At 44.9% G+C, this 26,232-nt stretch overlaps 1 protein-coding gene, 1 long non-coding RNA gene and 1 pseudogene across 6 annotated transcripts in view; all 3 read left to right on the forward strand.

Annotated features, from left to right (window-relative positions):
* The window catches only part of CRTC3 (CREB regulated transcription coactivator 3), a 117,456-nt gene that overhangs the window by 83,907 nt on the left and 7,317 nt on the right, over positions 1-26,232 (forward strand). For 3 of the 5 annotated variants that reach the window (XM_077940350.1, XM_001097976.5, XM_015143026.3), the window contains exons 7-11: positions 2,847-2,882; positions 6,813-6,898; positions 9,407-9,456; positions 15,438-15,655; positions 19,869-20,167. In XM_077940350.1, the coding sequence (XP_077796476.1) occupies positions 2,847-2,882; positions 6,813-6,898; positions 9,407-9,456; positions 15,438-15,655; positions 19,869-20,167 (689 nt within the window). The remainder of the gene's footprint in view (positions 1-2,846; positions 2,883-6,812; positions 6,899-9,406; positions 9,457-15,437; positions 15,656-19,868; positions 20,168-26,232) is intronic. The other 2 variants (XM_015143025.3, XM_077940349.1) reach the window with 1 other exon arrangement.
* LOC144330114 (uncharacterized) lies at positions 3,755-4,418 on the forward strand. The gene is made up of 2 exons (XR_013395992.1): positions 3,755-3,910; positions 4,048-4,418. It is a non-coding gene; the product is annotated as an uncharacterized LOC144330114 (long non-coding RNA).
* LOC703345 (10 kDa heat shock protein, mitochondrial pseudogene) lies at positions 25,030-25,582 on the forward strand (annotated as a pseudogene).

Genomic DNA, 26,232 nt, shown 5'->3' on the forward strand with positions numbered 1-26,232 from the left:
GATTATGTCACTTCTCTAACCGAAACCTTCCGTCCCCCACATCCTGCCAAATGACCAGCAGCCTCCTCCAGTCCAGCCCATCTCCCAGTCCTCCCACCATGTGCTGCAGCCACATTCTTCCATCTTCCTTCTCCTTATTTTCCTTCCCCAACCACCCCCCACTCATCCTCCTCCGCTGCTGCCACCGCCGCTGCCGCCTCCTCCTTCTCCTCGCACTGAGCATCCCCTTCAGCTTCGCTTCCAGTTGTCTAAATCTTCCAGGTACTACAGCAAATTGGTTAGGGACATGAATGTTCTGAAGACACACAGGCCAGAGTTCTAGTCCCAGAACTTACTAGCAGTGTGATCTTGGGGATGATAATAGCGCCTACCTCACAGAGTTGCTGTGGGGATCACATGAGATCACCTGTATAAAGTGCCTGGCACATAGTAAGTGAGCCGTCAGGTTGGTTGTTGGTTATCCTCTTCTTCATCATTATCCTTCAATGAATGATGCCTCAGGTACCACCTCCTCCATGAAGCCTTCCTTCTGTTCCAGTCTGACGAGAGCATGCACTAATGGGGCTGTCACATGGGGTGTCTGCCAGCCACTCAGGCAGTTTCACATAGTAACCCTCAGTTGAGTCCTCCTGTTTCAGGGACTGGTCAGCCTTAGTAATTAAACCTCGAGTGATTGGTGTCTTGATGATGAAGAGATGCTTCAACACGCCATACCAGATTGCTATGTAAAAACTAGTTTTAAATTTTTAACAGGATAGTTACTTTTTAGTGATCAGAATGAAGTTCCCTGCCCTTTCTTGATATGAGGGTCTCAGGAAAGCCAGAATAGGAATCCGAAGCTCCTGTCCTTTTGACGGTGCTGGTTGTAGAGCCACAGCTTTTCTCTCTCCACATCTCAGTGTTCGCCTGTTCCCACTGCCTGTCTTTAGATGGGTTAAATGGCTGATTAAGTAAGAATGGGCCAAAGGGCTGGGCACGGTGGCTCACACCTGTAATCCTAGCACTTTGGGAGGCCGAGGCGGGTGGATCAAGAGGACAGGAGATCGAGACCATCCTGACCAACACTGTGAAACCCCATCTCTACTAAAAAAAAAATACAAAAAATTAGATGGGCGTGGTGGTGGGAGCCTATAGTCCCAGCTACTCAGGAGGCTGAGGCAGGAGAATGGCGTGAACCCGGGAGGTGGAGCTTGCAGTGAGCCGAGATCGTGCCACTGCACTCAAGCCTGGGCCACAGAGCTAGACTCTATCTCAGAAAAAAAAAAAAAAGAATGGGCCAAGGACCTTCTGCAATAGTCTCCTGAGACGATGATTAAAAATGTAGGCCAGGCGCGGTAGCTTACACTTGTAATCCCAGCACTTTGGGAGGCTGACGCTGGCAGATTACCTGAGGTCAGGAGGTTGAGACCAGCCTGGCTATCACGGTGAAACCCCATCTCTACCAAAAAATACAAAAATTAGCCGGGCCTGCTGGTGCGTGCCTGTAATCCCAGCTACTGGGGAGGCCGAGGCAGGAGAATTGCTTGAACCCTGGAGGTGGAGGTTGCAGTGAGCCAAGATCATGCCACTGCACTCCAGCCTGGGTGACAAAGTGAGACTCTGTCTCAGGAAAAATAAAAAAAATTTTAAAATGTAGATTCCTTGGCTGATTCTCACACCTTCTGAATCAAAATCTTTGAGGGTTGGCCCAATCTGCATTTTAGCAGGCTCTTTATGTGCTCTAAAATAAAGTTTTCAATCACTTACTTACATTCTGGTTCTGTGGGCCTGAAAGAAATTCTGTGTTTGTGTGTCTGCTTAATTCATCGGCCTCTTTGTACTCCTGGGGACTCTTCGTGTTGCCCCCGCCCCTGGGCTCTGTTAAAATTTTGTATCTTCTACCTGTGTTACAGAATGTGCTACTGTGTTACCATGATCTGTCTTCTCACCTACACTGTATCACCCAGCCCCACCTAGCACTTAATGTAGAAACTTATTAAATATGGGTTGAGTGAATGATTATTAGACATTTCATTTAAATTGTATAGACTAATCAGGTTAACCTGTAGGTTAACCTTAGCCAAAAACTTATCTAAAATGTAAGTAAGCTATACTTAAAACTTAATAATATATCCTGATTCTATACTGAAAACTTATTTGGTATATTTGATTGCTCTTAGGGGAATGCTAAGATATTACATTCTTGGCACAGTTCTTTAGTTTTAGCTTATAGCAATAGGAAATACTATATTTTGTCATCTGCAGTATAATTTATGGATTAAAAATACTTCATTCAGCCAGAGCTTATTCCAAGTCAAAGTTTTAAAACTTTGTGAATAGCTATCTCATGTACCCTTTAAATTAACTTAGACTCCAGATAAATTTTATTCTTAAAATAACTTCACTGCGTGAGAAATATATATAATAGCATACAGCATGGAACTTCGGATTTGTTCCTGTAGACACCCATGGTAAGTATCAAACAGTGATGCAGGCTTTTTGAGTTACCTGCTCTTACCCCCATGATAAAGCATTTGGAAGAGAATTTCCATCTGTACTTCTTTACTTTGTGGTTTGAATAGAGATTCTCAGGTTTTGTAAAAATTGTTCTTTCAGGACGGAGACAGTAAGAAAATTTAAGACACAATTTTAAAGGAAAAAAAAAAGGAAACAAATTTAGTTTCAAATTAGCTATGCCTATTTTTAGTATAAATGATAAAGCACCTTAAATGAAAATCAGTGTATCAAAAGTGCCTTAGAATTTTCAAAATTCTATTTCAAATTATAAAGTTACTAATTCATAAATTCATGAAAATGAAAGTACCACATAAAAGCGTTTTCTTTTTTTCTTTTTCCTTTCCCAATAGGTTTCTGTGATGGTGAGAATAATGGACATGGGGAAGGTATGAACTTACTTTACCTACCTATATCGGAGTGGGATGCTGAGTAGTGGATATAACCTTTCAATAGCTTTACTAATAAATATTCATGTTTTCAGGACTCCCCAGATGCTGACAACTGCTGATTGGCTTACTTTTCAGAGAGCCTTTAGAAAATTAAGGCTAGCCATGTTCAAGGCCAGGAGAAAGGAAATGTGTGGTTGCATTACAAAGGTTCCTTTTTATCTAGGTCCCCACAGTCATAAGGTTGAGCAAGGAAGCAAAAGTTGTAATCACATGAAAATATGAATGAATTGGTCTGGCACGGTGGCTCATGCCTGTAATCCTAGCAGTTTGGGAGGCTGAGGCAGGTGGATCACTTGAGGTCAGGAGTTTGAGACCAGCCTGGCCAACATGGTGAAACCCTGTGTCTACTAAAAATACAAAAATTAGCCAGGCGTGGTGGCACGTGCCTGTGGTCCCAGATACCCATGAGACTGAGGCAGGAGAATCGCTTGAACCTGGGAGGTGGAGCTTGCAGTGAGTCGAGATCGCGCCACTGTACTCCATCCTGGCGACCAAGTGAGACTCTGTCTCAAAAAAAAGAATGAGTTGATCACTTAAACAATTAGTTATTCCAGTAGTCTCTGCCCATTTAGAAAGTCTTCGTTGACAGATATAAATAAACAATGCCAGGAAAATGCATATTGGTTGTGAAATGAAAATGCAAACCTTACACAAGATGCTGAGTTTCGTAAAGCCAAATAAAATAGTGTTGGAGATCTATGGAAATGACACTCAAAGCCATTGACAAATGAGGGTCCGACACAGTTCATTTATTCACTTAGTACCAGGCATTGTTTTCTTTTCTCTAAATCTTTATAATCTGGAATTAAATTTTTTTTTTTTTTTTTTTTTTTTTTTTTTTGAGACGGAGTCTCGCTGTGTCACCCAGGCTGGAGTGCAGTGGCGCGATCTCGGCTCACTGCAAGCTCCGCCTCCCGGGTTTACGCCATTCTCCTGCCTCAGCCTCCGAGTAGCTGGGACTACAGGTGCCCGCCACCACGCCCGGCTAGTTTTTTTTTGTATTTTTAGTAGAGACGGGGTTTCACCATGTTAGCCAGGATGGTCTCGATCTCCTGACTTCGTGATCCACCCGCCTCGGCCTCCCAAAGTACTGGGATTACAGGCTTGAGCCACCGCGCCCGGCCTTAATTTTTACAATCTAAAAATAAACAACTAAATTAGGTTTATATGTCACAGAGGTGAGACTCATGGGGGGCCTGATAAATGAGGAGCATCTTGCAAGAGGCACAGCTGTCTGTCATCATCCTGCATGCTCCTTTTCTGGGCAAGCTCTTTTAGGCCATGAATAAAATCACAAAAAGTTAAAACATCAATAAACATCTAATCCATTAGAACAGAAATTAGTAAATGGCTTCAAGGTTGATTGCATTCCTTCAATGCTTCGAAGAATTCCTGACAAATCTTGGATATGAAAAGGGACTAAAAGCAATGAACTCTAAGTAAACAGTCCCCATTAAGGCACTGGAGTCTGCCCCAACCGTGTTCTTACAACCAACCTCTTTGGAGAAGTAGCCTTGAGCTGTGTGATGCCACCTCACTCAGTCCTTCAAACTTTTCCCAGCATCTGACAGTACCTTTCAGGGCAATTTTTTTTTTTTTTTTTTTGGAGACGGAGTCTCGCTCTGTCACCAGGCTGGAGTGCAGTGGCGTTACCTCGGCTCACTGCAACCTCCGCCTCCTGGGTTCAAGCGATTCTCTTGCCTCAGCCTCCCGAGTAGCTGGGACTACAGATGCCCGCCACCACGCCCGGCTCATTTTTTGTGTGTGTTTTTAGTAGAGAAGGAGTTTCACCGCGTTGGCCAGGCTGGTCTCGAACTCCTGACCTCAGATGATCTGCCCACTTCCGCTTCCCAAAGTGCTGAGATTGCAGGCATGAGCTACCACACCCAGCCTTTCTGGGCAAATTTTATTCTTGACCTCTCATTGTATTGGTTTATGAAGGCCCTCAAAGCCCATTTTCCTTGTTTCCTAGTTTGCTGAGAGCCACCTATAGCGTCAGCATTTACCAGACACTGTTTTAAGCACCCACCAGTAGAGAAGAAAACCAAGGCTCTGCCCTCATGGAACTTACATTTCTGAAGCAGTTTATATTAATGATTAAGTCAGATAACATTTGAAGAAAATCAACAAGGGTGTTGACAAAATATGCTCTTCAAAAGAGAGTGATGTGAATATCGGGATTAAGAGAGACATCTGGGGATATTGACCAAGCCTGGCCTGGTGTAGCAGAAATGACTGCTGTCCTGGTGGTATTGGGCAGGTTGCCTGAAGGGCATTGTATCCTCCCCTTACCATGCTGTCGAATAAGTTAGACTCCTACCCATACTTAAGTCATTTTAGAAGTCACAATTGCATTTATATCCTCAGTTTTATTAAATACAAGATAAACTTATTTTAGAGTTTTTGTTTCAAACTCTTTTCTCAATATTTACTAGGAAAGTTTGGGCCCTGTTTCGTGTGACTTCTTTCTGGGGTCCATTATTCTTGGGTACTCGGCCATCTTTTGTGGGGCTGAGACAGGATAGTCATGACAGTCACACTGGCGCTTCTGTGGCCACTGGAAGTCAACAGCATTCCTGGTTCTGAGTAGTCACCGATGTCCCTCACTTGGAATCCCCTTCCTGACATCAGATCACTTAACTCCTGAAGGCTGGTCCTTATTTTCTGGTCTCTTTCTGAGAACAAAAAGTATTTACTTGTTCTGTGACCCAGCATTCTTGTTTTACCTGGCACGACTGAGAGAGTTAAAGCGGAAAGCCCTGGAAGGGTCCCTTTATACAGGTTGTTTCATAGCATTAAAGAGCCAACAGCGGTCCAGCAGCTGCCCAGCCTCAGATCCTCTGGGTTGTTGGTTCCTCTTTGTCTCCCACTTCCATCCCACAACCAAGGAGCTTCACTGCCACCATGTCTTCCAGCTAATACTCCTCTTCTCCATACTTTCGCCATTTCATCTTTGTTGCAGGCTCTCTCCTCCTCCCTCTTCTTCCGTTCTCTCCTTTGCCAAGCCTGCAGAGCCCTTCCTGCCCTGGCCTCAATCGTCTACATTTTACTTCCTACCATCCCCTTGACTCAGCCTACACTCCAGTTGAAAAGAGTTACTCTACTCTTACCTTCCCCTCTCTTGGAATTCCCTTCTCCTGTGTCTCTAAAGGGCTCCCCCCAGTGCCCATCTCCAAAACCCTCCTGGCCTCTTCCCTGTCTGCAGTTCACCTCTCAGGAGCATCGTACCCTCAGCTCTCTCGGGCTTCCACTCATTTCTTCCTTCAGTGATGGTTATTTATGAGTTGCCCTTATCCACTGACTAGATTACAAATTCGTGAAAGGTTGAATCCATGTCTTACTCATTTCTGCAGTTCCCACGGTAGTGCCCAAAGTGCCTTCCCTAGTAGACAGTCCATGAATAAGTCGTTTTTGTGTGTTAAATAAGTCAAACATTTTGTTTGTTAAATCAGTTTTTACAAAGATAATTTGTTCAGCCAAAGGTAGGTAGGATGGATGCTTTCTTTTTTTGTTGTTGTTTGTGTTTTTTTGAGACAGGGTCTTGTTCTGTTGCCCAGCCTGGAGTGCAGTGGCACAGTCATGGTTTAGTGCAGCCTCAGCCTCTCAGGCTCAAGCAGACCTCCCACCTCAGCCTCCTGAGTAGCTGGGACTACAGGTGTGAGCCGCCACACCCAGCTAATTTTTAAATTTTTTGTAGAGACAGGGTCTCACTATGTTCCCCAGGCTTGTCTCAAATTCCTGGGCTCAAGCGATCCTCCTGCCTTGGCACCATAAAGTGCCAGGATTATAGGCGTGAGCTACCATGCCCGGCCCGGATTCCTGCCTTCTCATGCAATGACTCTGCTGCTTTTTTTTTTTTTCTTTTAGTAGCATCTTTCCCTGGCCCATTGAAAGAAGAGAATCTGTTAAATGTTCCGAAGCCAGTGCCAAAACAACTGTGGGAGACCAAGGAGGTGGGTGAACAGTACTCAGCTATGTTTGTTGTCACTGAATGTTTATACTTTGAAGTCATCGAAAAATCTTGCAGAGGTGAAAACAAGGGGAACTAGGGGAAAAGGAGAAGATTTGTCTGAGGACAGAGATAAGAATATACAAGGGAATGACATTTCAAGTAAAAATTATCACACTGGTGTCAATGAATTAGTACATTGATCTCTTGGCTTCCTAATTTTCATATGAATTGACTTATTAAAAAAAAAAAAAAAAAAAAAAAAAACCTGCTAAGTCCCCCGTATCTTATTTGTTTTGCGAAAAGGTCTGAAACCTCGTTGTAAGTCATAGGCAGATTTTTCTGTTTTTTAGCCAGCACTTTATACCAGTCTCCAGCTTCTGTCCAGAATTACTGGTATACCAGGTAGCCCTTTTTAAATCAAGGGCATTTGACCTGAGTCCTCCAAGTCAGTTGACAAGTCATCTGTTTTACTATGATTTCCATGTGCCTTTGAGCATTTGTATCTAAAATGGTGCTAGCTGACCTCCACCTCGGCTCTCTGTACACCTAACCCACTGTGGAAGAAAGGGAGGTCCCATGGTTCTTACCTTGGCCTTTCTTCCCAGAGGGAAGCTGTGTTGACTTTGAAAGAAAACAGTTAATCTGTTCCAGCCCTTAAGGATACTCTATTGCAATTGCTTGTATTGCCTGTGTACTTAACTATCCCCACCTATTTAGGATCCCTTTGGCCCAGTTCCATTTTCTTCTGCCAAGTCTACCAGAGTCACCATTAGCATTACAGTTGTCTTAAAAGGTTTTTTGTAAAAGCAAGATGTATTTGATGTTTAATCATTTGGGAAGTAAAAAAGAGATATGACTTAAAATTCACATATTTAAACACAGGAGAAGCAACCACACTATGTCTTTTCCTGTGAGAGGCACACGTGGTTGTGGAGGCTTTTATCAGGGACAACTACATCTTCTCCACCAAAGAGGGCAGTGGTATGCCCTCCTCCCTGAGTACCAGGGACTGGTCTCTGGAAAGAGATGTTCATCTCCCTTGGTTCTTGTGGATTTGTAGTACTCATTCCTGTCCATCTGGAGCTTATATTCTAGTTGAAATATTTTATTTTCTTCTGACATTCATTTCTTTTTTCACCCTGTTTTGTTCTTTTATGTATTTCATTTCATCTCAAGCCAATTGGAAAAGAAATGTTTATTTAAAAGCTCTACGTCGGCCAGTCGCAGTGGCTGACGCCTGTAATCCCAGCACTTTGGGAGGCTGAGACGGGTGGATCAACTGAGGTTGGGAGTTTGAGACCAGCCTGACCAACACGGAGAAACCCCATCTCTACTAAAAATAAATAAAACAAATTAGCTGCTGTCGTGGTGCATGCCTGTAATCCTAGCTACTCCAGAGGCTGAGGAAGGAGAATCGCTTGAACTTGGGAGGCGGGGGTTGTGGTGAGCCCAGATCACACCATTGCACTCCAACTTGGGCAACAAGAGTGAGACTCTATCTCAAAAAAAAAAAAAAAGAATCATAAAGGATGGGTGCAGTGGCTCACACCTGTAATCCAAGCTGAGAGGGGTGGATCAACTGAGGTCAGGAGTTTGAGACCAGCCTGGCCAACATGGTGAAACCCCATCTCTACTAAAAATACAAAAATCAGCCAGGCGCGGTGGTAGGTGCCTATAATCTGAGCTACTTGGGAGGCTGAGGCATGAGAATTGTTTGAACCCTGGAAGCAGAAGTTGATCGCGCCACTGCATTCCACCCTGGGCAACAGAGTGACACTCTGTCTCAAAAAAAAAAAAGGAAAGACTGGAATCACAGACTGGGTTAAATAACTAATATGGCCTGTACTTTTGAAATGGAAAATAATCAACTTCTTGATATGGCAAATACTCCCTATAATCTGTTGCAGACCATAAAGGCAGACACCACTTCTCAGCCTCACCTCACAGACAGGGTAGGCGGTGTGACCAGCATAGTTATTGAGACTTAGGGGAAAGCCCATTGGAAAGCTTCTTCCAGGAAACTTTTGGTTTTCAGATAAGAGGAACATATCCAGCTGCCACTAGCCCCTTTCTCCTTTGTATCTTGAATGCAAATATGATGCCTGTAGTCCCAGCTACTCGGAAGGCTGAGGCAGGAGAATCGCTTGGACCCAGGAAGCAGAGGTTGCAGTTAGCTAAGATCACACCACTGCACTCCAGCCTAGACAACAAGCAAAACTCCATAAAAAGCTCTATGTGTAAAACATTGGTTTTTTAATATTAATCCAGAAGGTAAATTGATAAGGCATCAAATTAAGAAAATATATTAATATTATGCCTCCCTTAGGCCTGGAAGTTTGAGTTTAAAAAAGTCTTGCCAAAACCTAAAAGGCTGCTCTGTGAGGACGCTGCTGACACGCGAACTCTCACTTGCGCCCAATAGAGCCTCAAGATCCTTACGAAGACACTTTTCAAAAACTTGAATTTGGCTTTACAGTAAGTAAACCCAGCTTTCGTTGTCTCTTCTCAGATTCAATCCCTGTCAGGACGCCCTCGATCCTGTGATGTTGGAGGTGGCAAGTAAGTAATATTCTTTCTGTTCGTGTTTCAGGGACTATCTTGAAGGTTTTTCCCAAAAGGCAAGTCCCACTGCTTTGTTACAGAACTCTCAGAAACGTAACTTGCTATGTATAAATTGAAAGTCAACTGCATTTTCATAAAAACAGCCACTCTCTTTTGATACTCATATTTCATCTGTTTAAAGTAATTAAATTACATAACTATAATAACAAAAAAACTGACATAAGTATGTTTGAGAATCACACAACTGACTCTTGGTAAATACACAACTCTCCGGGTAGAAGCAGCGTCAGAAGCAGAAATGTGCGGGAATCGAGAGGAGCCTACCAGCCCCGAGCTGTGGCAGGCTGTGGGCATCGGTGGCATCTTGGCCAGAGGAAAAGGGAAGCAGCAGTTCACCTGGCAGCTGGGTGGCACAGAAGTTAATTAAGAGAGTTTCTTTGAGTGTACTTAATGTCACTGAACTGTACACATAGAAATGGTTAAAATGGTAAATTTTATGGTATATTTTACCACAATTTAAAAACATAAATGGAAGATGAATATATTTTCCATATGCAATACAAAAAAGTTTCTATGAAGCAATTTGTTAGTGGATTTAATAGTATGCAACTTCACTCCCTAAAAGGTTTGAGACAACTTACAAAAATATATATAGTACAAGCAAATGAAAAAGGAAGTTCATGAGGAAGTTAAGTCTAAAAGAGAACGAGGAGATGAAAGAGATAATGAGGCCCTTGCCTTAACAGAAACTGCCTTGGGAGGGCCGGCTGGTGTGCTCCGTGGGATGGTACAGACAGCTGCTGGGGAGTTGCACAGAGAGGACCCCTTGGAACTCGATGGGCTGTGTCCTGAGACAGCCCCAAGAAGGCTTCCTGGGGATGTTTATCATAGCGTCCGTGAGAGCAGTCCCACCACTTGGAACCGAAGCCATTTCAGAACCAGCAAGGCTGCAGGGCCAAAATAATGTGGTTTGGAAATGGGATTCTTGCATGATTTGACTTAGTACATACAATCACCAGTGGGTCAGTGGGTGAACTAAATCCACTTCAAGCAATCATTGAATATGATTTCCCCCAACAGAGCTTCCTGTGAGTATTTCACAGCAGCGCATTCAACGCACTCCCTACTGAGTACCTGGAGCTCAGACATTCTTTTTGGCAGGTTAAACATAAACTCAGGTAATCTGCTGAGCTGCGCCACAGGTTGATGTTCGCTTCAGAAAGTGGGAAAGCCTGCCAGGACACATGCCCAACAAAAGATGGGCTGCCGAGGGGCGCAGGACACTCCCATGGAAGGGGCAAGATTTTCCTCAAGGGAGTCTCCCTCAACCTAGTCCGGTTCAGGGGCTTCCTGGTAAAATGGAAATTTGAAAAAAATATATATATATATTTTCCTCAAGAATCAATTTTGGCTTAACCATCAGATAACCTTCAGGCTCTGAAAGCCTACATTATAGAATTGGGCTGTAGTACTTTAGCCCTCAAGAGGTTGTATTTTTGTTTTTTTAATTTTGTTTGTTTGTATTTATTTATTTGAGATGGAGTATTGCTCTGTCACTCAGGCTGGAGTGCAGTGGCACGCTCTTGGCTCACTGCAACCTCCGCCTCTCAGGTTCAAGTGATTCTCCTACCTCAGCCTCCCAAGTAACTGTAATTACAGACGTGCACCACCATACCCAGCTAATTTTTTTATTTATAGTAGAGACAGGGTTTCATCATATTGGCCAGGCTGGTCTTGAACTCGTGACCTCAGGTGATCCACCCACCTCAGCCTCCCAAAGTGCTAGGATTACAGGCATGAGCCACCACGCCTAGCCTGTTTTGTTTTTACAGATAGGGTCTTGCTATGTTGGCCAGGTCGGTCTTGAACTCCTGGCCTCAAGTGATCCTCTCAAAGGATCACTTACCTTGGCCTCCCAAAGCACTGGGATTACAGGTGAGCCACCATGCCTGGCCAACTCGGAGAGTTTTAAAGCAGGTGTTTTTTAGGTAGAGAAAGTTGCTTTCTTGCTCTTATGTTACAGATTCCATTCAGTGACTCCTAGTCATGCAGATATTTATTGACCCTCTAATTCTTGGCACTGGGTAAAACGATGAAGAAAACAGATCAAGTTCCTGCTTTTGAGGAGCTAATAATCTAGTAGAGCAAGATGGGCAGAAACAAATAAGCAAAGCATGGCGAAAGTCGGGTGTGGATAAATGCACTGAAGGAGACAACCGTGGCAGGTGGACAGGCAGCCACCGGCGGTCATTGAGGAAACCTTTCTGATAGTGTGAGGCGACGCGGAGAGGGCTGCAGGCAGCAAGAACAGTAAATGCAAAGACCCCAAGGCAGGAGTGGGCCTGGAGCTCAAGGAGGCTTGTATTGCTTGGATCTGCGCAGAGAAGATGGGAGTCGTTAGAGGGTCTTGAACCCCGGGGGCGCGTTACTTTCCTTAGGTCAGTGGTGACTCCGTTAGGTAGTAACTATATTTGGAAAGGAACCCACCTGTATTTCTCCCAGCTGCAGAGGAACTGTGTGAACATTACTAATGACCTGGTTCACAGTGGTCACATTTTTTCCATCCTTGCTCTGTGCCGTTGGATGCTTCTCCCTGCCGCACCCCTGCTCTCTCTGCCTTCACTCCCACCTGATCACCCTTGGATCTTTCTTCTCAGTCAGAAAGCCCATCTGCTCTCACGTTGAGGGCTCTGAGGTCTCAATTTTATTTTTCTAGTCCTTGACCTTTAACCCTATAAACAGTTCCATACTTCCAGCCATCTAAGAGACAAAATTCAGGCCGGACGCGGTGGCTCATGCCTGTAATCCCAGCACTTTGGGAGACTGAGGCAGGCCGATCACTTGAGGTCAGGAGTTCGAGACCAACCTGGCCAACATGGCAAAACCCTGTCTCTACTAAAAATACAAAAATTTGCTGGGTATGGTAGTGCACGCCTGTAATCCCAGCTACTCTGGAGGTTGAGGCAGGAGAATTGTTTGAACCTGGGAGGCAGAGGTTGCAGTGAGCCAAGATCGCACCACTGCACTCTAGCCTAGGCGACACAGCAAGACTCTGTCTCAAAAAAACACAAAATAAAAAGACAAAATTTATATTCAGTTTTTCTACAACCAAAACGATCCTTCTTCCTCACCATCTGGTTGGACACCTCTCCTGCTGCCTCATTTCTTTCCAAGACTCCACAGTTTGCCCAGTCATACTTTTACCAAGAAAAGTGAGGCGAGGCTGGCAGGAGTGCGTGCTCATCTCTCTTCTGCCACTGATTCCCCTGACACCACCCTCCTCTAGTCCTAGGGACACAGGGGTCCCTCTTAATCAGGCTGGCCACTTTACCACTCCCTGGTCCTCCTTCTACTGGATTTGCGGAGGCTTTTCTCTGCTAATTAACTTTCCCTCATTTCCAGAATTCTCAGTCATGCTTTTTGAAAGCATATGTACTCTCAAGTGTTCCTTACTGCTTACCCCTCCTCGACCCACCATGCCCTGGCTTCCACATCTGCTGTTCAATGGAACCTTGAGAATGTCAGTTGCCTCCTGTACATAAATGAGAAATACCCCTGCTGCATCCCTGCATGTCTTCCTAGTCAGCAAAAACTCAAAGCCAAAACAGAATTCATGATCTCATCCATACCCCTGCCCTCATTCCCAATCTGCTCACATCTTCAGTGTCCCCTGTCTCAGTGGGGGGGCTCCACCAGTCCCCAGGCCAAAGGCCCCAGAGTTGTTCTTGAGTTCTACTTCCCTGTAGAGTCCACCTGCCTCTCTGTCCCTGTGCTCGTTTCCTCCTGCTGGACCGTTCAGCAGTGTCACAGTGTGCCTGTCCACCTCCAGGTCTGCTCCTTGCACCTCAGGACCCCTTCCCCAAGTCTGTTAGCTATGCTGTCCTAAGAAAAGCTGATACCTCTCTCCCCGACACTGCCCACCCCGCTTCCAGCCTTCCACTGGCATCGTGTCATCCTCTCATCAATCCCAGCCTCGGGTGCTCTCTGCCTGCTTTTCCAGTTCCATCTCCACCACTAACCAGCCCTCCTAAACTCAACCCTCCCGTGGTCTGAATCCTCACAGCTCTGAGGGCACACCGTGTGGTCTCACACCTCCCTGCTTTTGCCCATGCTGTGAACTTGCCTGAAATCGTTTTCCTGACTAGATCACCTGAATTCTTTAGCCTTTAAACTCAGCTCAGATGTCCTCCAAGGAAGCCTCCTCAGGTCGGCTGGGCTTCCCTCCATATGGCCTCCCTCCAGGCGCTATCACTGCACTACTGAATTGTATTATGTTGCCAGTTATGTTCCTTATGGCTCAGTCTCTTGAAGCCCAGATGCCAGTGACTGGCCCCTGGGAGGTGCTCTGCTGATGCGTGCAGGAGGGAATGAAGTGTCCTCAGTGGGATTCATAATTTCCCTCTGCTCCTGGCTGGTGGCACCTTCTCCCGCATTCTCCTCCGCTTCACCCTCACTGCTCTTTTCCTAGGTCACCCCTGGACCACTGCAGGTGGTCCTTCTAATTGGTTCTCCCTGCCTTTCTTTCTGCTCCCTGAGGCCATCCTCCACACTGGAACCACAGTGACATTTCTGAAATGCCATTCTCCAACTTACCCTGGCATCTCTCTTTCCACAGTCCCTGATCCAGACTCCTGAGAACAGCACATCTTCTCCCTCCTGCCTCTCCCTCCCCATCTGCTGCCCTCCCTCCCCACACTCTGCCCTGACACTTGACACCTGGCCATGCCCAGCTACTCGCAGTTCCATGCACACACTGTGTCAGGGCCATGGCAAACCCGTCCCCTCTACAGCCCATCCTGACATGGACAACTCCTGCTTTTGTGTTCCCGGTGCCACTTGTACCCACTGGTTACACGCATCTCTTCTCAAACCCAGCACAGCGCGATTCCTGCCACGTTGCAGTTACTTGCTTTCCCAGGCTGTCTCTCCTGCCCATCTGTGAACTGCAAGAACAAAGTCCTTTCAGACCTGGCTAGCAGGCCCCTCCCTGGGCCCCGCACTTGAGAGCGCTTCATTCCCAAAGGGAACATACCACCATTGTACACCCGCTAGGCCTAGGGGGTGGCTAGAAAGTCAGCGAGGTGTGGACAGAGCTTGGCCGCATAGGCTGGGATAGCCGTGTGCCTGCACTGCAGTGCGGAACAGGACTGGGGGAAGAGAAGGGGGCGTGGACTGAGGGCCAGGCTGCCTCTCCCTGTGCATTTCTGGCACAGAACTCCAAGAAGTCTGAGATTTCTACATGTAAATCTGGCCTTGCAGGCTATTATGAGGTATAATTTGTCAGGATAGACACAGAACAAAGTTCATGTAAGGGTTTGTTCATTTGATTTATAAGTTTTAAAAATCGAAACACATGGTATGCAGGCCTCCTTTTATACTCTTGCTCCAGGCCTGTACATTTCAGGAGCAGGCCTGACCCCGGACATACTCGCCTGCTTGTTCATCATGGTGCCACCAGCACGCGGCCCGCTGCCTGGCACACAGTGCCCAGCCCACAGATTGTGATGAATGAGTGGCAACATTTCTTTGTCACTTTATAGTTTATGAAGACTGTAATTTAAAAAATATATCTTGGAAGGTATATTGGAAGGTAGCTAGTTACTCAGAGATACTTTTTCTGGTAGCAAAGATAACTTAGAAATCTAGCAAAAAGAACTACATAAAGAGAGCAGTGCCTCACATTTTGTAGAGTGGTTTATAATTTTCAGAATACTTCTGCATCATAATCTAATCTGGTCTTGACTATTCTAGACCCTAATCTAGTATTCCTGTAATGTGGGCACTGGTAGTCGGTGAGGAAGTGTGTTTCGGAGAGGTTAAGCTGAGCACCCGTGTTCTCAGAATGCGAGAAGCCACACCAGGACCTCCGTCTTTCGTAGCCGATGCTCTTATTTGACAAGGAAAAGGTTTTGGCCGTGTTTGGTTTCCCAACAGCCAAATACATTGTAGAAAGTCATTCTTAATCTTTCTTTTTTCAGTGCTTTTCCACATAATGGTCAAAACCTAGGCCTTTCACCCTTTTTGGGGACCCTGAATACTGGAGGGTCATTGCCAGATCTAACCAACCTCCACTACTCCACGCCCCTGCCAGCCTCCCTGAACACCACCGACCACCTCTTCGGGAGTATGAGTGTGGGGAATAGTGTGAACAACATCCCAGCTGCTGTGACCCACCTGGGTATAAGAAGCTCCTCTGGTGAGTATCTCCTGCTTAGCAGTGACCTGGTGGCTTCATCATAGGTGGTCCCCACCCATGTGGCGTGTTCAGTGAATCACTGAATGAGAATGACTGCATCTCAGAGACGATAATGTACCTTGTTGTATCTCCTGACCCTGCGGACATTTTTCTTGGACGTTTCTGTTTCTCCTGGGTTCGTGAGTTTGAGGCAGCTCTGCTGAACCTCATTCCCTATCATCCTCACTCGCTCCTCTATCCAGGGACTTGGGGAATAAGACATGGGAGCCAAGAAATAAGCATCCACTCTGTGTTGGCTGAACAGTGTTAGTGGCTCTCATCAACATATGACAGTTTATAATTTAGAGGCCATCTCTCTGGATTCCTCCCATTTTCCATTAGATTTCTAAAGGCAATATTTTGCATTTTAGAAAATTTACAGCGGATATGATGAAAATATTTCTACTTAATATCTGTGTATTAAGTGGAAATCACTCACAGTTCCAGTTAAAGATGCAGCATTAGCTATATAAAGATACTACCCAGAATGAGACTTGGGTGTTACTCTATGGGTTTGCTTGTCCATATTGAAATTATGACTACATTTGTTTGAAGCCTGGGTCTCACTCTGTCACCCAGGCTAGAGTGCAATGACACGATCTCAGCTCGCTGCAACCTCCGCTTCCCAGGTTCAAGCAATTCTCCTGCCTCAGCCTCCAGAGTAGCTGGGATTACAGGCATGTGCCACGATGCCCAGCTAATTGTTTTTGTATTGTTAGTAGAGACAGGGTTTCACCATGTTGACCAGGCTCACCTCCACCCACCTCGGCCTCCCAAAGTGCTGGGATTACAGGCATGACAGTTTCTGTATTTTCTGTGAACTCCTTAAAATGCTTGGTACACACAGATTTCAAAGATGTTTAAGAGATGCTTGAGCTTTCTTTCTGCATGAATTTGTAAAAGCTAAGTTCACAGCTGTAGCTCTAATTATTATCTGAGCCAGCTGGACCACTGACCTCTTTGTGGACTGGTGAGTGGTAGATTTATGTAGCGCTTTATCGTAGATATGTTCCTACCTTTAAAAATATAGCAAGTGAAGTCATCTACATGAATTCTAAAAATACGATTTTTTTTTTTTTTTTTTTTGAGACGTAGTCTCGCTCTGTCTCCCAGGCTAGAGTGCAGTGGCGTGATCTTGGCTCACTGTAACCTCCGCCTCCCAGATTCAAGCAATTCTCCTGCCTCAGCCTCCCTAGTAGCTGGGACTACAGGCGCATGCCGCCATGCCCAGTTAATTTTTTGTATTTTTAGTAGAGATGGGGTCTCGAACTCCTGACCTCAAGTGATCCACCTGCCTTGGCCTACAGGCGTGAGCCACCACCAACATACTCTTGTCAATTTCTAGGGCAGGTGATAATCTTCTTACTCCCAGTGGTGCAGTGCAGCCCCTGGCCGTAACACTCCTACCCAGAATTGTGTTGTGGAGCATTTCGTTTGGAAGGGATGCTCAGTGATGGTCTCCAGGTGAAAGGAGTGTTTGCTGCCCTTCACTCTGAGATTCATCCATGCAAATCAGAATTCACCACCCAAATGAGAGTGGTCCCCTTCAGGTGGGTCACCTGGAAGTTTCTCTAATGATTGCAGTGATGCTGCCATGGTGCAACACAATCTTAGGTTTGAAGAATTGATTTCAGAGAACACCTTTATTTTTGTTTTTTGGCTTTTTTGGGTCATTTTAGTATCCTTAATAGTAGCAAGTTTTTCATCGACTGAGTCTTGGTTTTGATATTTACACATTTGCTTCATAGGAGAAACTCTCAAAACCTTTATGTCCAGATTCAGAGTGTGGGCAATTCATGTTCTGGGTGAATCCTCGATGTAGGAAGATATCTGAGGTCCCAGAAGTGAAGCAGCATCAGCACATAGCTCCGCTGGGCCTCAGGGAAGCTGGCGTTTTCTAATGCAGCCTTTGACACTTTGCTTTTAGCTGAAGATCTTATGTTTAGTCACTGGTTGTCTTCTCAAAAAAGCATTATTTCCAGAACATGTCAGAACCAATGTCAGGTTTCTGTATTTTTTAATTATTATTATTTTTTCTTTTTGAGATGGAGTCTTGCTCTGTCACCCAGGCTGGAGTGCAGTGGTGCGATCTCGGCACATGGCAAGCTTCGCCTCCTGGGTTCACGCCATTCTCCTGCCTCAGCCTCCCCAGTAGCTGGGACTACAGGTGCCTGCCACCACGCCTGGCTAATTTTTTTTGTATTTTTTTTTTAGTAGAGACGGGGTTTCACTGTGTTAGCCAGGATGGTCTTGATCTCCTGACCTCGTGATCCGCCCGCCTCGGCCTCCCAAAGTGCTGGGATTACAGGCATGACAGTTTCTGTATTTTCTGTGAACTCCTTAAAATGCTTGGTACACACAGATTTCAAAGACGTTTAAGAGATGCTTGAGCTTTCTTTCTGCATGAATTTTTAAAAGCTAAGTTCACAGCTGTAGCTCTAATTATTATCTGAGCCAGCTGGACCACTGACCTCTTTGTGGACTGATGAGTGGTGGATTTATATAGCGCTTTGTCATAGATATGTTCCTACCTTTAAAAATATAGCAAGTGAAGTCATCTACATGAATTCTAAAAATACGATAATTTTTTTTTTTTGAAATGGAGTCTTGCTCTGTCTCCTAGGCTACAGTGCAGTGGCGTGATCTTGGCTCACTGCAACCTCTGCCTCCCAGATTCAAGTGATTCTCCTGCCTCAGCCTCCCTAGTAGCTGGGTCTACAGGCGCATGCAGCCACGCCCGGTTAATTTTTTGTATTTTTAGTAGAGACGGGGTTTCACCGTGTTAGCCAGGATGGTCTCGATCTCCTGACCTCGTGATCCACCCGCCTCGGCCTCCCAAAATGCTGGGATTACAGGTGTGAGCCACTGCGCCCGGCCTAGCCGGGCCTAGCCTGTAATCCCACCATTTTGGGAGGCCGAGGCGGGTGGATCACGAGGTCAGGAGATCGAGACCATCCTGGCCAACATGGTGAAACCCCGTCTCTACTAAAAGATACAAAAAAATTAGCCAGGCGTGGTGGCGGGCGCCTGTAGTCCCAGCTACTGGGGAGGCTGGGGCAGGAGAATGGCGTGAACCCGGGAGACAGAGCTTGCAGTGAGCCAAGATCGCGCCACTGCACTCCAGCCTGGGAGACAGAGCGAGACTCCGTCTCAAAAAATAATAACAATAATTATAATAATGATAATAATAATAATTTTGCCAGCTCAAAATGCTGGATTTTTGTCATTTCTTCCTTTCCATAACTTATCAAACACTTAAATTTTTTGTCAGCACAAAACAACACATAGTTCTGCTCACCCCAACTGCTGGTACAAGATGGGCTGAAGGTTAAAACATAGGTATTGCCAGTTGAGATACACAAAGCAGCAGCAGCCGAATAACTGATTCACTGAGCAAAGCTGCTCCATGCCAGGCCCTGTGCCAGGTGCTGAGGAACCAGCAGGGCATAGGACAGGATCCCCAGCTTCACAGAGCTCGTGCCCTAGCAGCCTACGCTGCAAAAATCTCTCTCCCAAACTTCCTTACTCATGATAAAATTCACCCCGTCCCCCAAATAAAGCATCAGCAAAAACTTCCTTTTTGAGTTGGAATAGACTGTGATGAACAATTTCCTGGGAAACAGAAAATCAAAGAGGGACCCTGGGGTGGGAGATACAGGGAAGTGTCCCCTCCTATGACTCCCTAGTGTGCTGAGGGTACTTAAAGACCACCGAGACAGCTCCTCAAGGACCAGGACTCGCCGTGAAAGGATGCTCTCCAAAGGTAGCAGGGGATGCAGGCAGTGTGCTTGGGACAGAGACCTTCAGGGGCTCTAAACAGAGTTTGTTGTACAGACCTAGGGTCCTTTCCCTGGGTCTGGGCCAAGCACCTGGAACATTTGCCTCTACTACCCCCCGGTTTACCTAGTTTTGTGCACCTAGGAGTTGTTGAGACGATCTCCCCCCTCATGGGAAAACATTGTTCTCATCTTGGTGGCCCCGTCTCTGTTAGTGCAGGGGCATCTTTTCCTTGCCATTGGTGCATCGGATGCTGTCCCTGTAGGAGAGCTGTCCAGGAGCTCCTTTACCTACAGAATCATTGTCACATGTGACAGTAGACAGTTTTCTTTCATTTTTGGAAAACAAAAGATTTGGTCTGAAATTATAAGTAACTTGTGAATTTGTTGTCTTCCAGGTCTCCAGAGTTCTCGGAGTAACCCCTCCATCCAAGCCACGCTCAATAAGACTGTGCTTTCCTCTTCCCTAAATAACCACCCGCAGACATCTGTTCCCAATGCATCTGCTCTTCACCCTTCACTCCGTCTATTTTCCCTTAGCAACCCATCTCTTTCCACCACAAACCTGAGTGGCCCATCTCGGCGTCGGCAGCCTCCCGTCAGTCCTCTCACGCTTTCTCCTGGCCCCGAAGCACATCAAGGTTTCAGCAGACAGCTGTCTTCAACCAGCCCACTGGCCCCATATCCTACCTCCCAGGTAAACACACACAGACAGACCAACCACTACAGTGAAACAGACTGCAAGATATAGGAAGTGCATTCCTCCTCTTTACTATTTTGGGTTACACCCATTATTACAGCAAGTACCCACGAGGCCTCAAGTGCAATCTGTTCACTCTTATATGTGAAATCAGAGCAGAGCAGAAGTGTCAATAATGCAGAATGAATTCATGATTTTCTTTTCTTTTTTTGAGAAAGGGTCTCTGTTGCCCACGCTGGAGTGCAGTGGCACAATCACGGCTCACTGCAGCCTCACCTCCCAGGCTCCAGCGATCTTCTCACCTTAGTCTTCAGAGTAGCTGGGACCACAGGCGTGCATCACCATACCTGACTAATTTTTTGATTTTTTTTTGTAGAGACAAGATCTGGATATGTTGCCCAAGCTGGTCTCAAATGCCTAGGCTCAAGCCGTCCTCCCAGCGTGGCCTCCCAAACTGCTGGGATTACAGGCATGAGCCATGGCACCCAGCCTAATTAATGATTTTCTATTAGAATAATAGCAGATTTGCTGTGTTCATTACTCTTTAAGCAAATGTTGACCAATCTACAGTCACTAACTCACAAACTTGGGGTTGAGAGGAACAGTAGGATAAAGAGAATGCCATCCAGATAAATCTAAGGTAACTAAGGGAAACCAGGTTAGGATTTCAAAGTTGGCATGGAAAAATCAGTCATTGACTCTGTAAGTACATTAAGCCATAGGGGAAAGCCAAAGAAAACATTTAATACCTTCCTGAAGCTTTGATAGCGAATTAGACCTCCTCCCTAATTGTCTACAGATTTGAGAAACAATACTTTTATTGTTCATTAAATACTAAGTATATTGAGGATTATATCTCTTATAAGGACGAAAAGAAGTCTGTTGAGAAAGAGGCACATTTAAAAGTCACACACCCATACAAAAAATGGAAAAATTAGCTGGGTGAGGTGGCACGCGCCTGTAGTCCCAGCTACTCCAGAGTGGAGGTGGGAGGATCGCTTTGAGCCCAGGAGGTCGAGGCTGCATTGAGCCAAGATAGCCTCACTGCACTGTAGCCTGGCAACAGAGTGAGACCCTGTCTCAAAAGAAAAGAAAAGAAAAGCCCATTATAGAAACACAGGGGTTGAAATGTCCTATAAATTCTACACTCGGAGGTGGTTCTCCTTACCGTAATCATCGAGGAATGTATTTTTAACCTTTGGTCATATCCTCTATCTGTTACAGCATCATTCCTTGCCATAAATTAATAATGATTTAGAAGGAAGAGTTGACAGAACACAACAGAGAGAGGATCTTGTTATTAGTCACTTTTTACCAATTACTAGCTGTGGCATCTTGATTGTATGAGTAATCTCTTTTGGGCAAGGGTGAAAGGACATTTCATAATTTTTGTTTTTAAGTTTCACTGTGTCACCCAAGCTGGAGCACAGTTGCACGATCATGGCTCCCTGCAGCCTTGAATTCCTGGGCCCAAGCGATCCTCCTGCCTCAGCTGGGATTCTTCAAGTAACTGTGACTACAGGCCCATGTCACCACACCCAGCTAATTAAAAAAATTTTTTTGTAGAAACAGGGTCTCCCTGGGCTGGGTGTGTGCCTCACACCTGTAATCCTAGCACTGTGGGAGTCCAAGGCAGGCAGATCACTTGAGGGCAGGAGTTTGAGACCAGCCTGGTCAACATGACAAAACCCCATCTCTACTAAAAATACAAAAATTACCGGGCATGGTGGCTCACGCCTGTAATCCCACCTACTCTGGATGCTGAGACATGAGAATTGCTTGCACCCTGGAGACGGAAGTTTGCAGTGAGCCAGGATTGCACCACTGCACTCCAGCCTGGGTGACAGAGTTACTCTGTCTCATTTAAAATTAGAAAAGAAAGAAACAGAGTCTCCCTATGTTTTCCAGGCTGGTCTTAAACTCCTGGGCTCAAGTGATCCTCCCACCTCAGCCTCGCAAAGAGCTGGAATTAGCCAGTGTGCCTTGTGTCAGGCATGAGCCACTGTGCCCTGCCATAATTTTTATTTTTATTTTTTTTAGAGACAGCGTTTCACTCTCAGCCAGGCTCGAGTGCAGTGGCACGATCACAGCTCACTGTAGCCTTGAACTCCCTGAGCTCAGGTGATCCTCCCACCTTAACCTCCCAGGTACCTAGGACTACAGGTGTACACCATCACACCCAACTAATTTTTGTATTTTTGTATTTTTTTTTGTAGAGATGGAGTTTCACCATATTGCCCAGGCTAGTCCATAATTATTGTTTTCATGGTTCTTATGTTATTGAATTGCCTCTAATTTTATTTTGCAAGATTCTTTTATAAGATCTAAAAGCATTCTTGCTTTAGCTACGTTTTAAGGGGACTGGCCAGAGTGTCCCCTTTCAGATGTGTTTTTAATTTGTTTAATATTTAGATTTTTTTTTTTTAATGAATGTTGCTGGACACAGTGGTTCTGACTGTAATCCCAGCTACTCAGGAGGCAGAGACTGGAGAATTGCTTGAGGCCCAGAGTTCAAGACCAGCCTTGGCAACATAGTGACACCCTATCTCTTAAAAAAAGGAAATTTTGAAAAGTGAATGTTACTCATGCATGTAGTTTAAAACGTCAAATAGTTCTAAAGGACTTGTTACAGAAAAACAGTGGTCTTTCCCCGTCATTAGGCATATTTCTCACTGTCTAGAGATGGCTACCGTCAACCATGTTAGTTAATCTCTTTGGTATAACCATGTTGTTGTTATTATTATTATTATTATTATTATTATTATTATTATTATTATTTTTGAGACAGAGTCTTGCTCTGTCACCCAGACTGGGGTGCAGTGGTGCGATCTCAGCTCACTGAAACCTCCACCTCCCAGGTTCAAGCGATTCTCCTGCCTCAGCTTCCCAAGTAGCTGGGACTACAGGTGTGTGCCACCACGCCTGGCTAATTTTTGTATTTTTAGTAGAGATGTATTTTTCACCATGTTAGCCAGACTGGTTTCGAACTCCTGACCTCAGGCAGTCTACCCGCCTCGGCCTCCCAAAATGCTGAGATTACAGGCATGAGCCACCTTACCCGGCCTAACCATGTTGTTTTATGCATTTTTTGTTCTACATTTTTGGTGTTAGGAATTATCTAATGACATCCTACCAATGAAGGTTAGAATTTAGTTCTCTTTCCACTCTCCCACAAACCCCACCACACACATATGTGCACACATGAGCGCGCACACACACACACACAATTTCCTACCCACCCTCCTCATTTATTATAATTTTGGTTAGAGCAATACTCAATATTTAGTGTTGTTATAGTTACAATGTAGTTAGAGTTGACATATAGTATACCATGAAATAAGAAAATGAGAATTTTTTCCTCCTGGGAGTTAATAAATGTCTGACTTTTTTGTGAGCCTGGTTATCTGCATGTATTTCTGTGTATTACTAATTCAGTCCCCAACTCTCGGAGTTGGGCAGATCTCAGTACATTCAAAAATAAATTCTCTAGTAGCTCTATAGGAAAGAGTGCCTGTGACTTTGTATGACTTTATTATGTCTTTATTTGATCTACCATTTAATTATTATTTGGCTGAATATAGAATTCTAAATTTGAAATAATTTTCCCTTGGAATCGATTGCCTTTTCATTTCTAAGTTGCTATTGAGAAATCCAGTGCCATTCTGACTCTTAACACTTTGCATGGAATCCCCCGCTCCGCCCCAGGCTCGTAAGATCTTTTTGTCCCCAATGTTCTGAAACTTCAAGATAACGTGGCTTGGCGTGAGTCTGCATATTTGGTAGGTTCCTTCAATCTGGAAACTCACAGCCTTCATTTCTGGGAAATGTTAAAGAACATTGAAATAAAGTTTCTTCAGTGATTTCTTCCCTTCAGTTTTCTCTGTTCTCTCTCTGGAACTCTATGAATGTTGACTATCCTGGACTTTTCCTCTAATATCCTTATTTTCTCTCTCTCCTCTTTTCCTTCTCTGTAGTTGCTTCCTTGTTTGTTTTGCTTTGCTTTCTGAAAGAGTATCTCAGCTTTATCTTCCAACCCTTCTGTTGAGTTTTTCATTTCTGCTCTCAATTTTTAAATTGCTATGAGTTCTTTTTTGTTCTCTCAGTGTTCCTTTTTAACAGCATCATACATATTCCACAGATGCAATATCATATTTTTCTCTCTAAGGTTTTTAGTGGTCATTTTTTTCTAATTTATCTTTATTTTTATAATAAAATTTTTTAATTGCATGAAAAGTAGAGAACATAATACAATAAATCCTCCTATACCCATCATCTAGCCTCAACAATTAACTTTTTTTTTTTTTTTTGAGATGGAATCTTGCTCTGTTGCCCAGGCTAGAGTATAGTGGTGTGATCTTGGCTCACTGTAACCTCCACCATCCAGGTTCAAACCATTCTCCTGGCCTCAGCCTCCCAAATAACTGGGACTACAGGTCCACGCCACCATACCTGGCTAATTTTTGTAGAGACGGGGTTTCACCACGTTGGCCAGGCTGGTCTCGAACTCCTGACCTCAGGTTACCCACTCGCCTCAGCCTCCCAAAGTCTGAGATTACAGGCGTGAGCCACCATGCCAGCTTTGTTATCTTGTTTCATCCATACCCTGCTTTTAAAAATTGCAAATATTTCAATATGTATCTCTAATAGATAAGGATTTTCTTAGTAGCCTAAATATTGTCATGCTGATTTTGTTTTTTCACAACTACTTCTTCCTGCACACATCTTTCCAAGATTGTGTGTGTCTGCTTTGGCTTCTGACTTTCATGGAAGATAGTTTCCTCGGGGCCTGGTGATCTTTGGTGCTCTGCTCACGTTTAAGAACAGGACACTGAGGGGCTCTCTCCTTGCAGCGCTACGCTAGAGCAGAGTACGAGTCTGAGGCGAAGGGAGTCATGGCGGGACAAGCGTTTAGAAAGTTTATTCCACTCTTTGACCAAGTATTGGTTGGAAGGAGTGCTGCTGAAACTGTAACCAAAGGAGGCATTATGCTTCCAGAAAAATCGCAAGGAAAAGTATTGCAAGCAACAATTGTCGCTGTTGGATCGGGTTATCTAAAGGAAAGGGTGGAGAGATTCAGCCAGTTAGCATGAAAGTTGGAGATAAAGTTCTTCTCCTAGAATATGGAGGCACCAAAATAGTTCTAGATGACAGGGATTATTTCCTATTCAGAGACGGTGACATTCTTGGAAAGTACATAGACTGAAATAAGTCACTATTGAAATGGCATCAATGTGAAGCTGCCCATGCCACTGAAGTTCTGAAATCTTTCATCATGTAAATAATTTCCATATTTCTCTTTTATAATAAACTAGTGATAACTAATGACATCCAGTGTCTCCAAAATTGTTTCCTTGTACTAATATAAACATTTCCAAATAAAAATATGTAAATGAGAAAAAAAAAGAAAGAAAACAGGACACTGAGAAGCTGGCTGGCAGCTCTGTGTATGTGGGCAGCCCTGCTGAGTGTGGTCTTCATTGTAGAATGGTCTAGCTTGGTCATTTCCTTGAGAAATTTCTGGTGTCATAAGTTTTATGATCTCTGGCCAGGCGCGGTGGTTCACACCTGTAATCTCAGCACTTTGGGAGGCCAAGACGGGAGGATCACCTGAGGTTAGGAGTTCTAGACCAGCCTGGCCAACATGGTGAAACCCCGTCTCTACTAAAAATACAAAAATTAGCCGGGCGTGTTAGCATGCTCCTGTAATTTCAGCTACTCGGGAGACTGAGGCAGGAGAACTGCTTGAACCCAGGAGGTGGAGGTTGCAGTAAGCCAAGATCGTGACACTGCACTCCAGCTTGGGTGACCGAGCAAGACTCTGTCTCCCAAAAAAAAAAAAAAAAAAGAGATTTTCTCTCTCAGTCCTTGTCAGGTTCCCTAAAGGACACTCTTCCAACGCCCCACCTCGGCATATCTGGATTCCAGCATCCTGAGAGCCAGGTTGGGAAAGAAAGGTGGAGATCTTAAGATCTGATCATGAAATTGCTTCTAAACCCTGTGTTTTCAGTAAAGTGCCTCACCTTCTAATATCCAGAGTCCCTTAGTTTTATTCTCTCAGGAGT

The sequence above is a fragment of the Macaca mulatta genome, chromosome 7 (genome assembly GCF_049350105.2).
Source record: "Macaca mulatta isolate MMU2019108-1 chromosome 7, T2T-MMU8v2.0, whole genome shotgun sequence".
NCBI lineage: Eukaryota > Metazoa > Chordata > Mammalia > Primates > Cercopithecidae > Macaca > Macaca mulatta.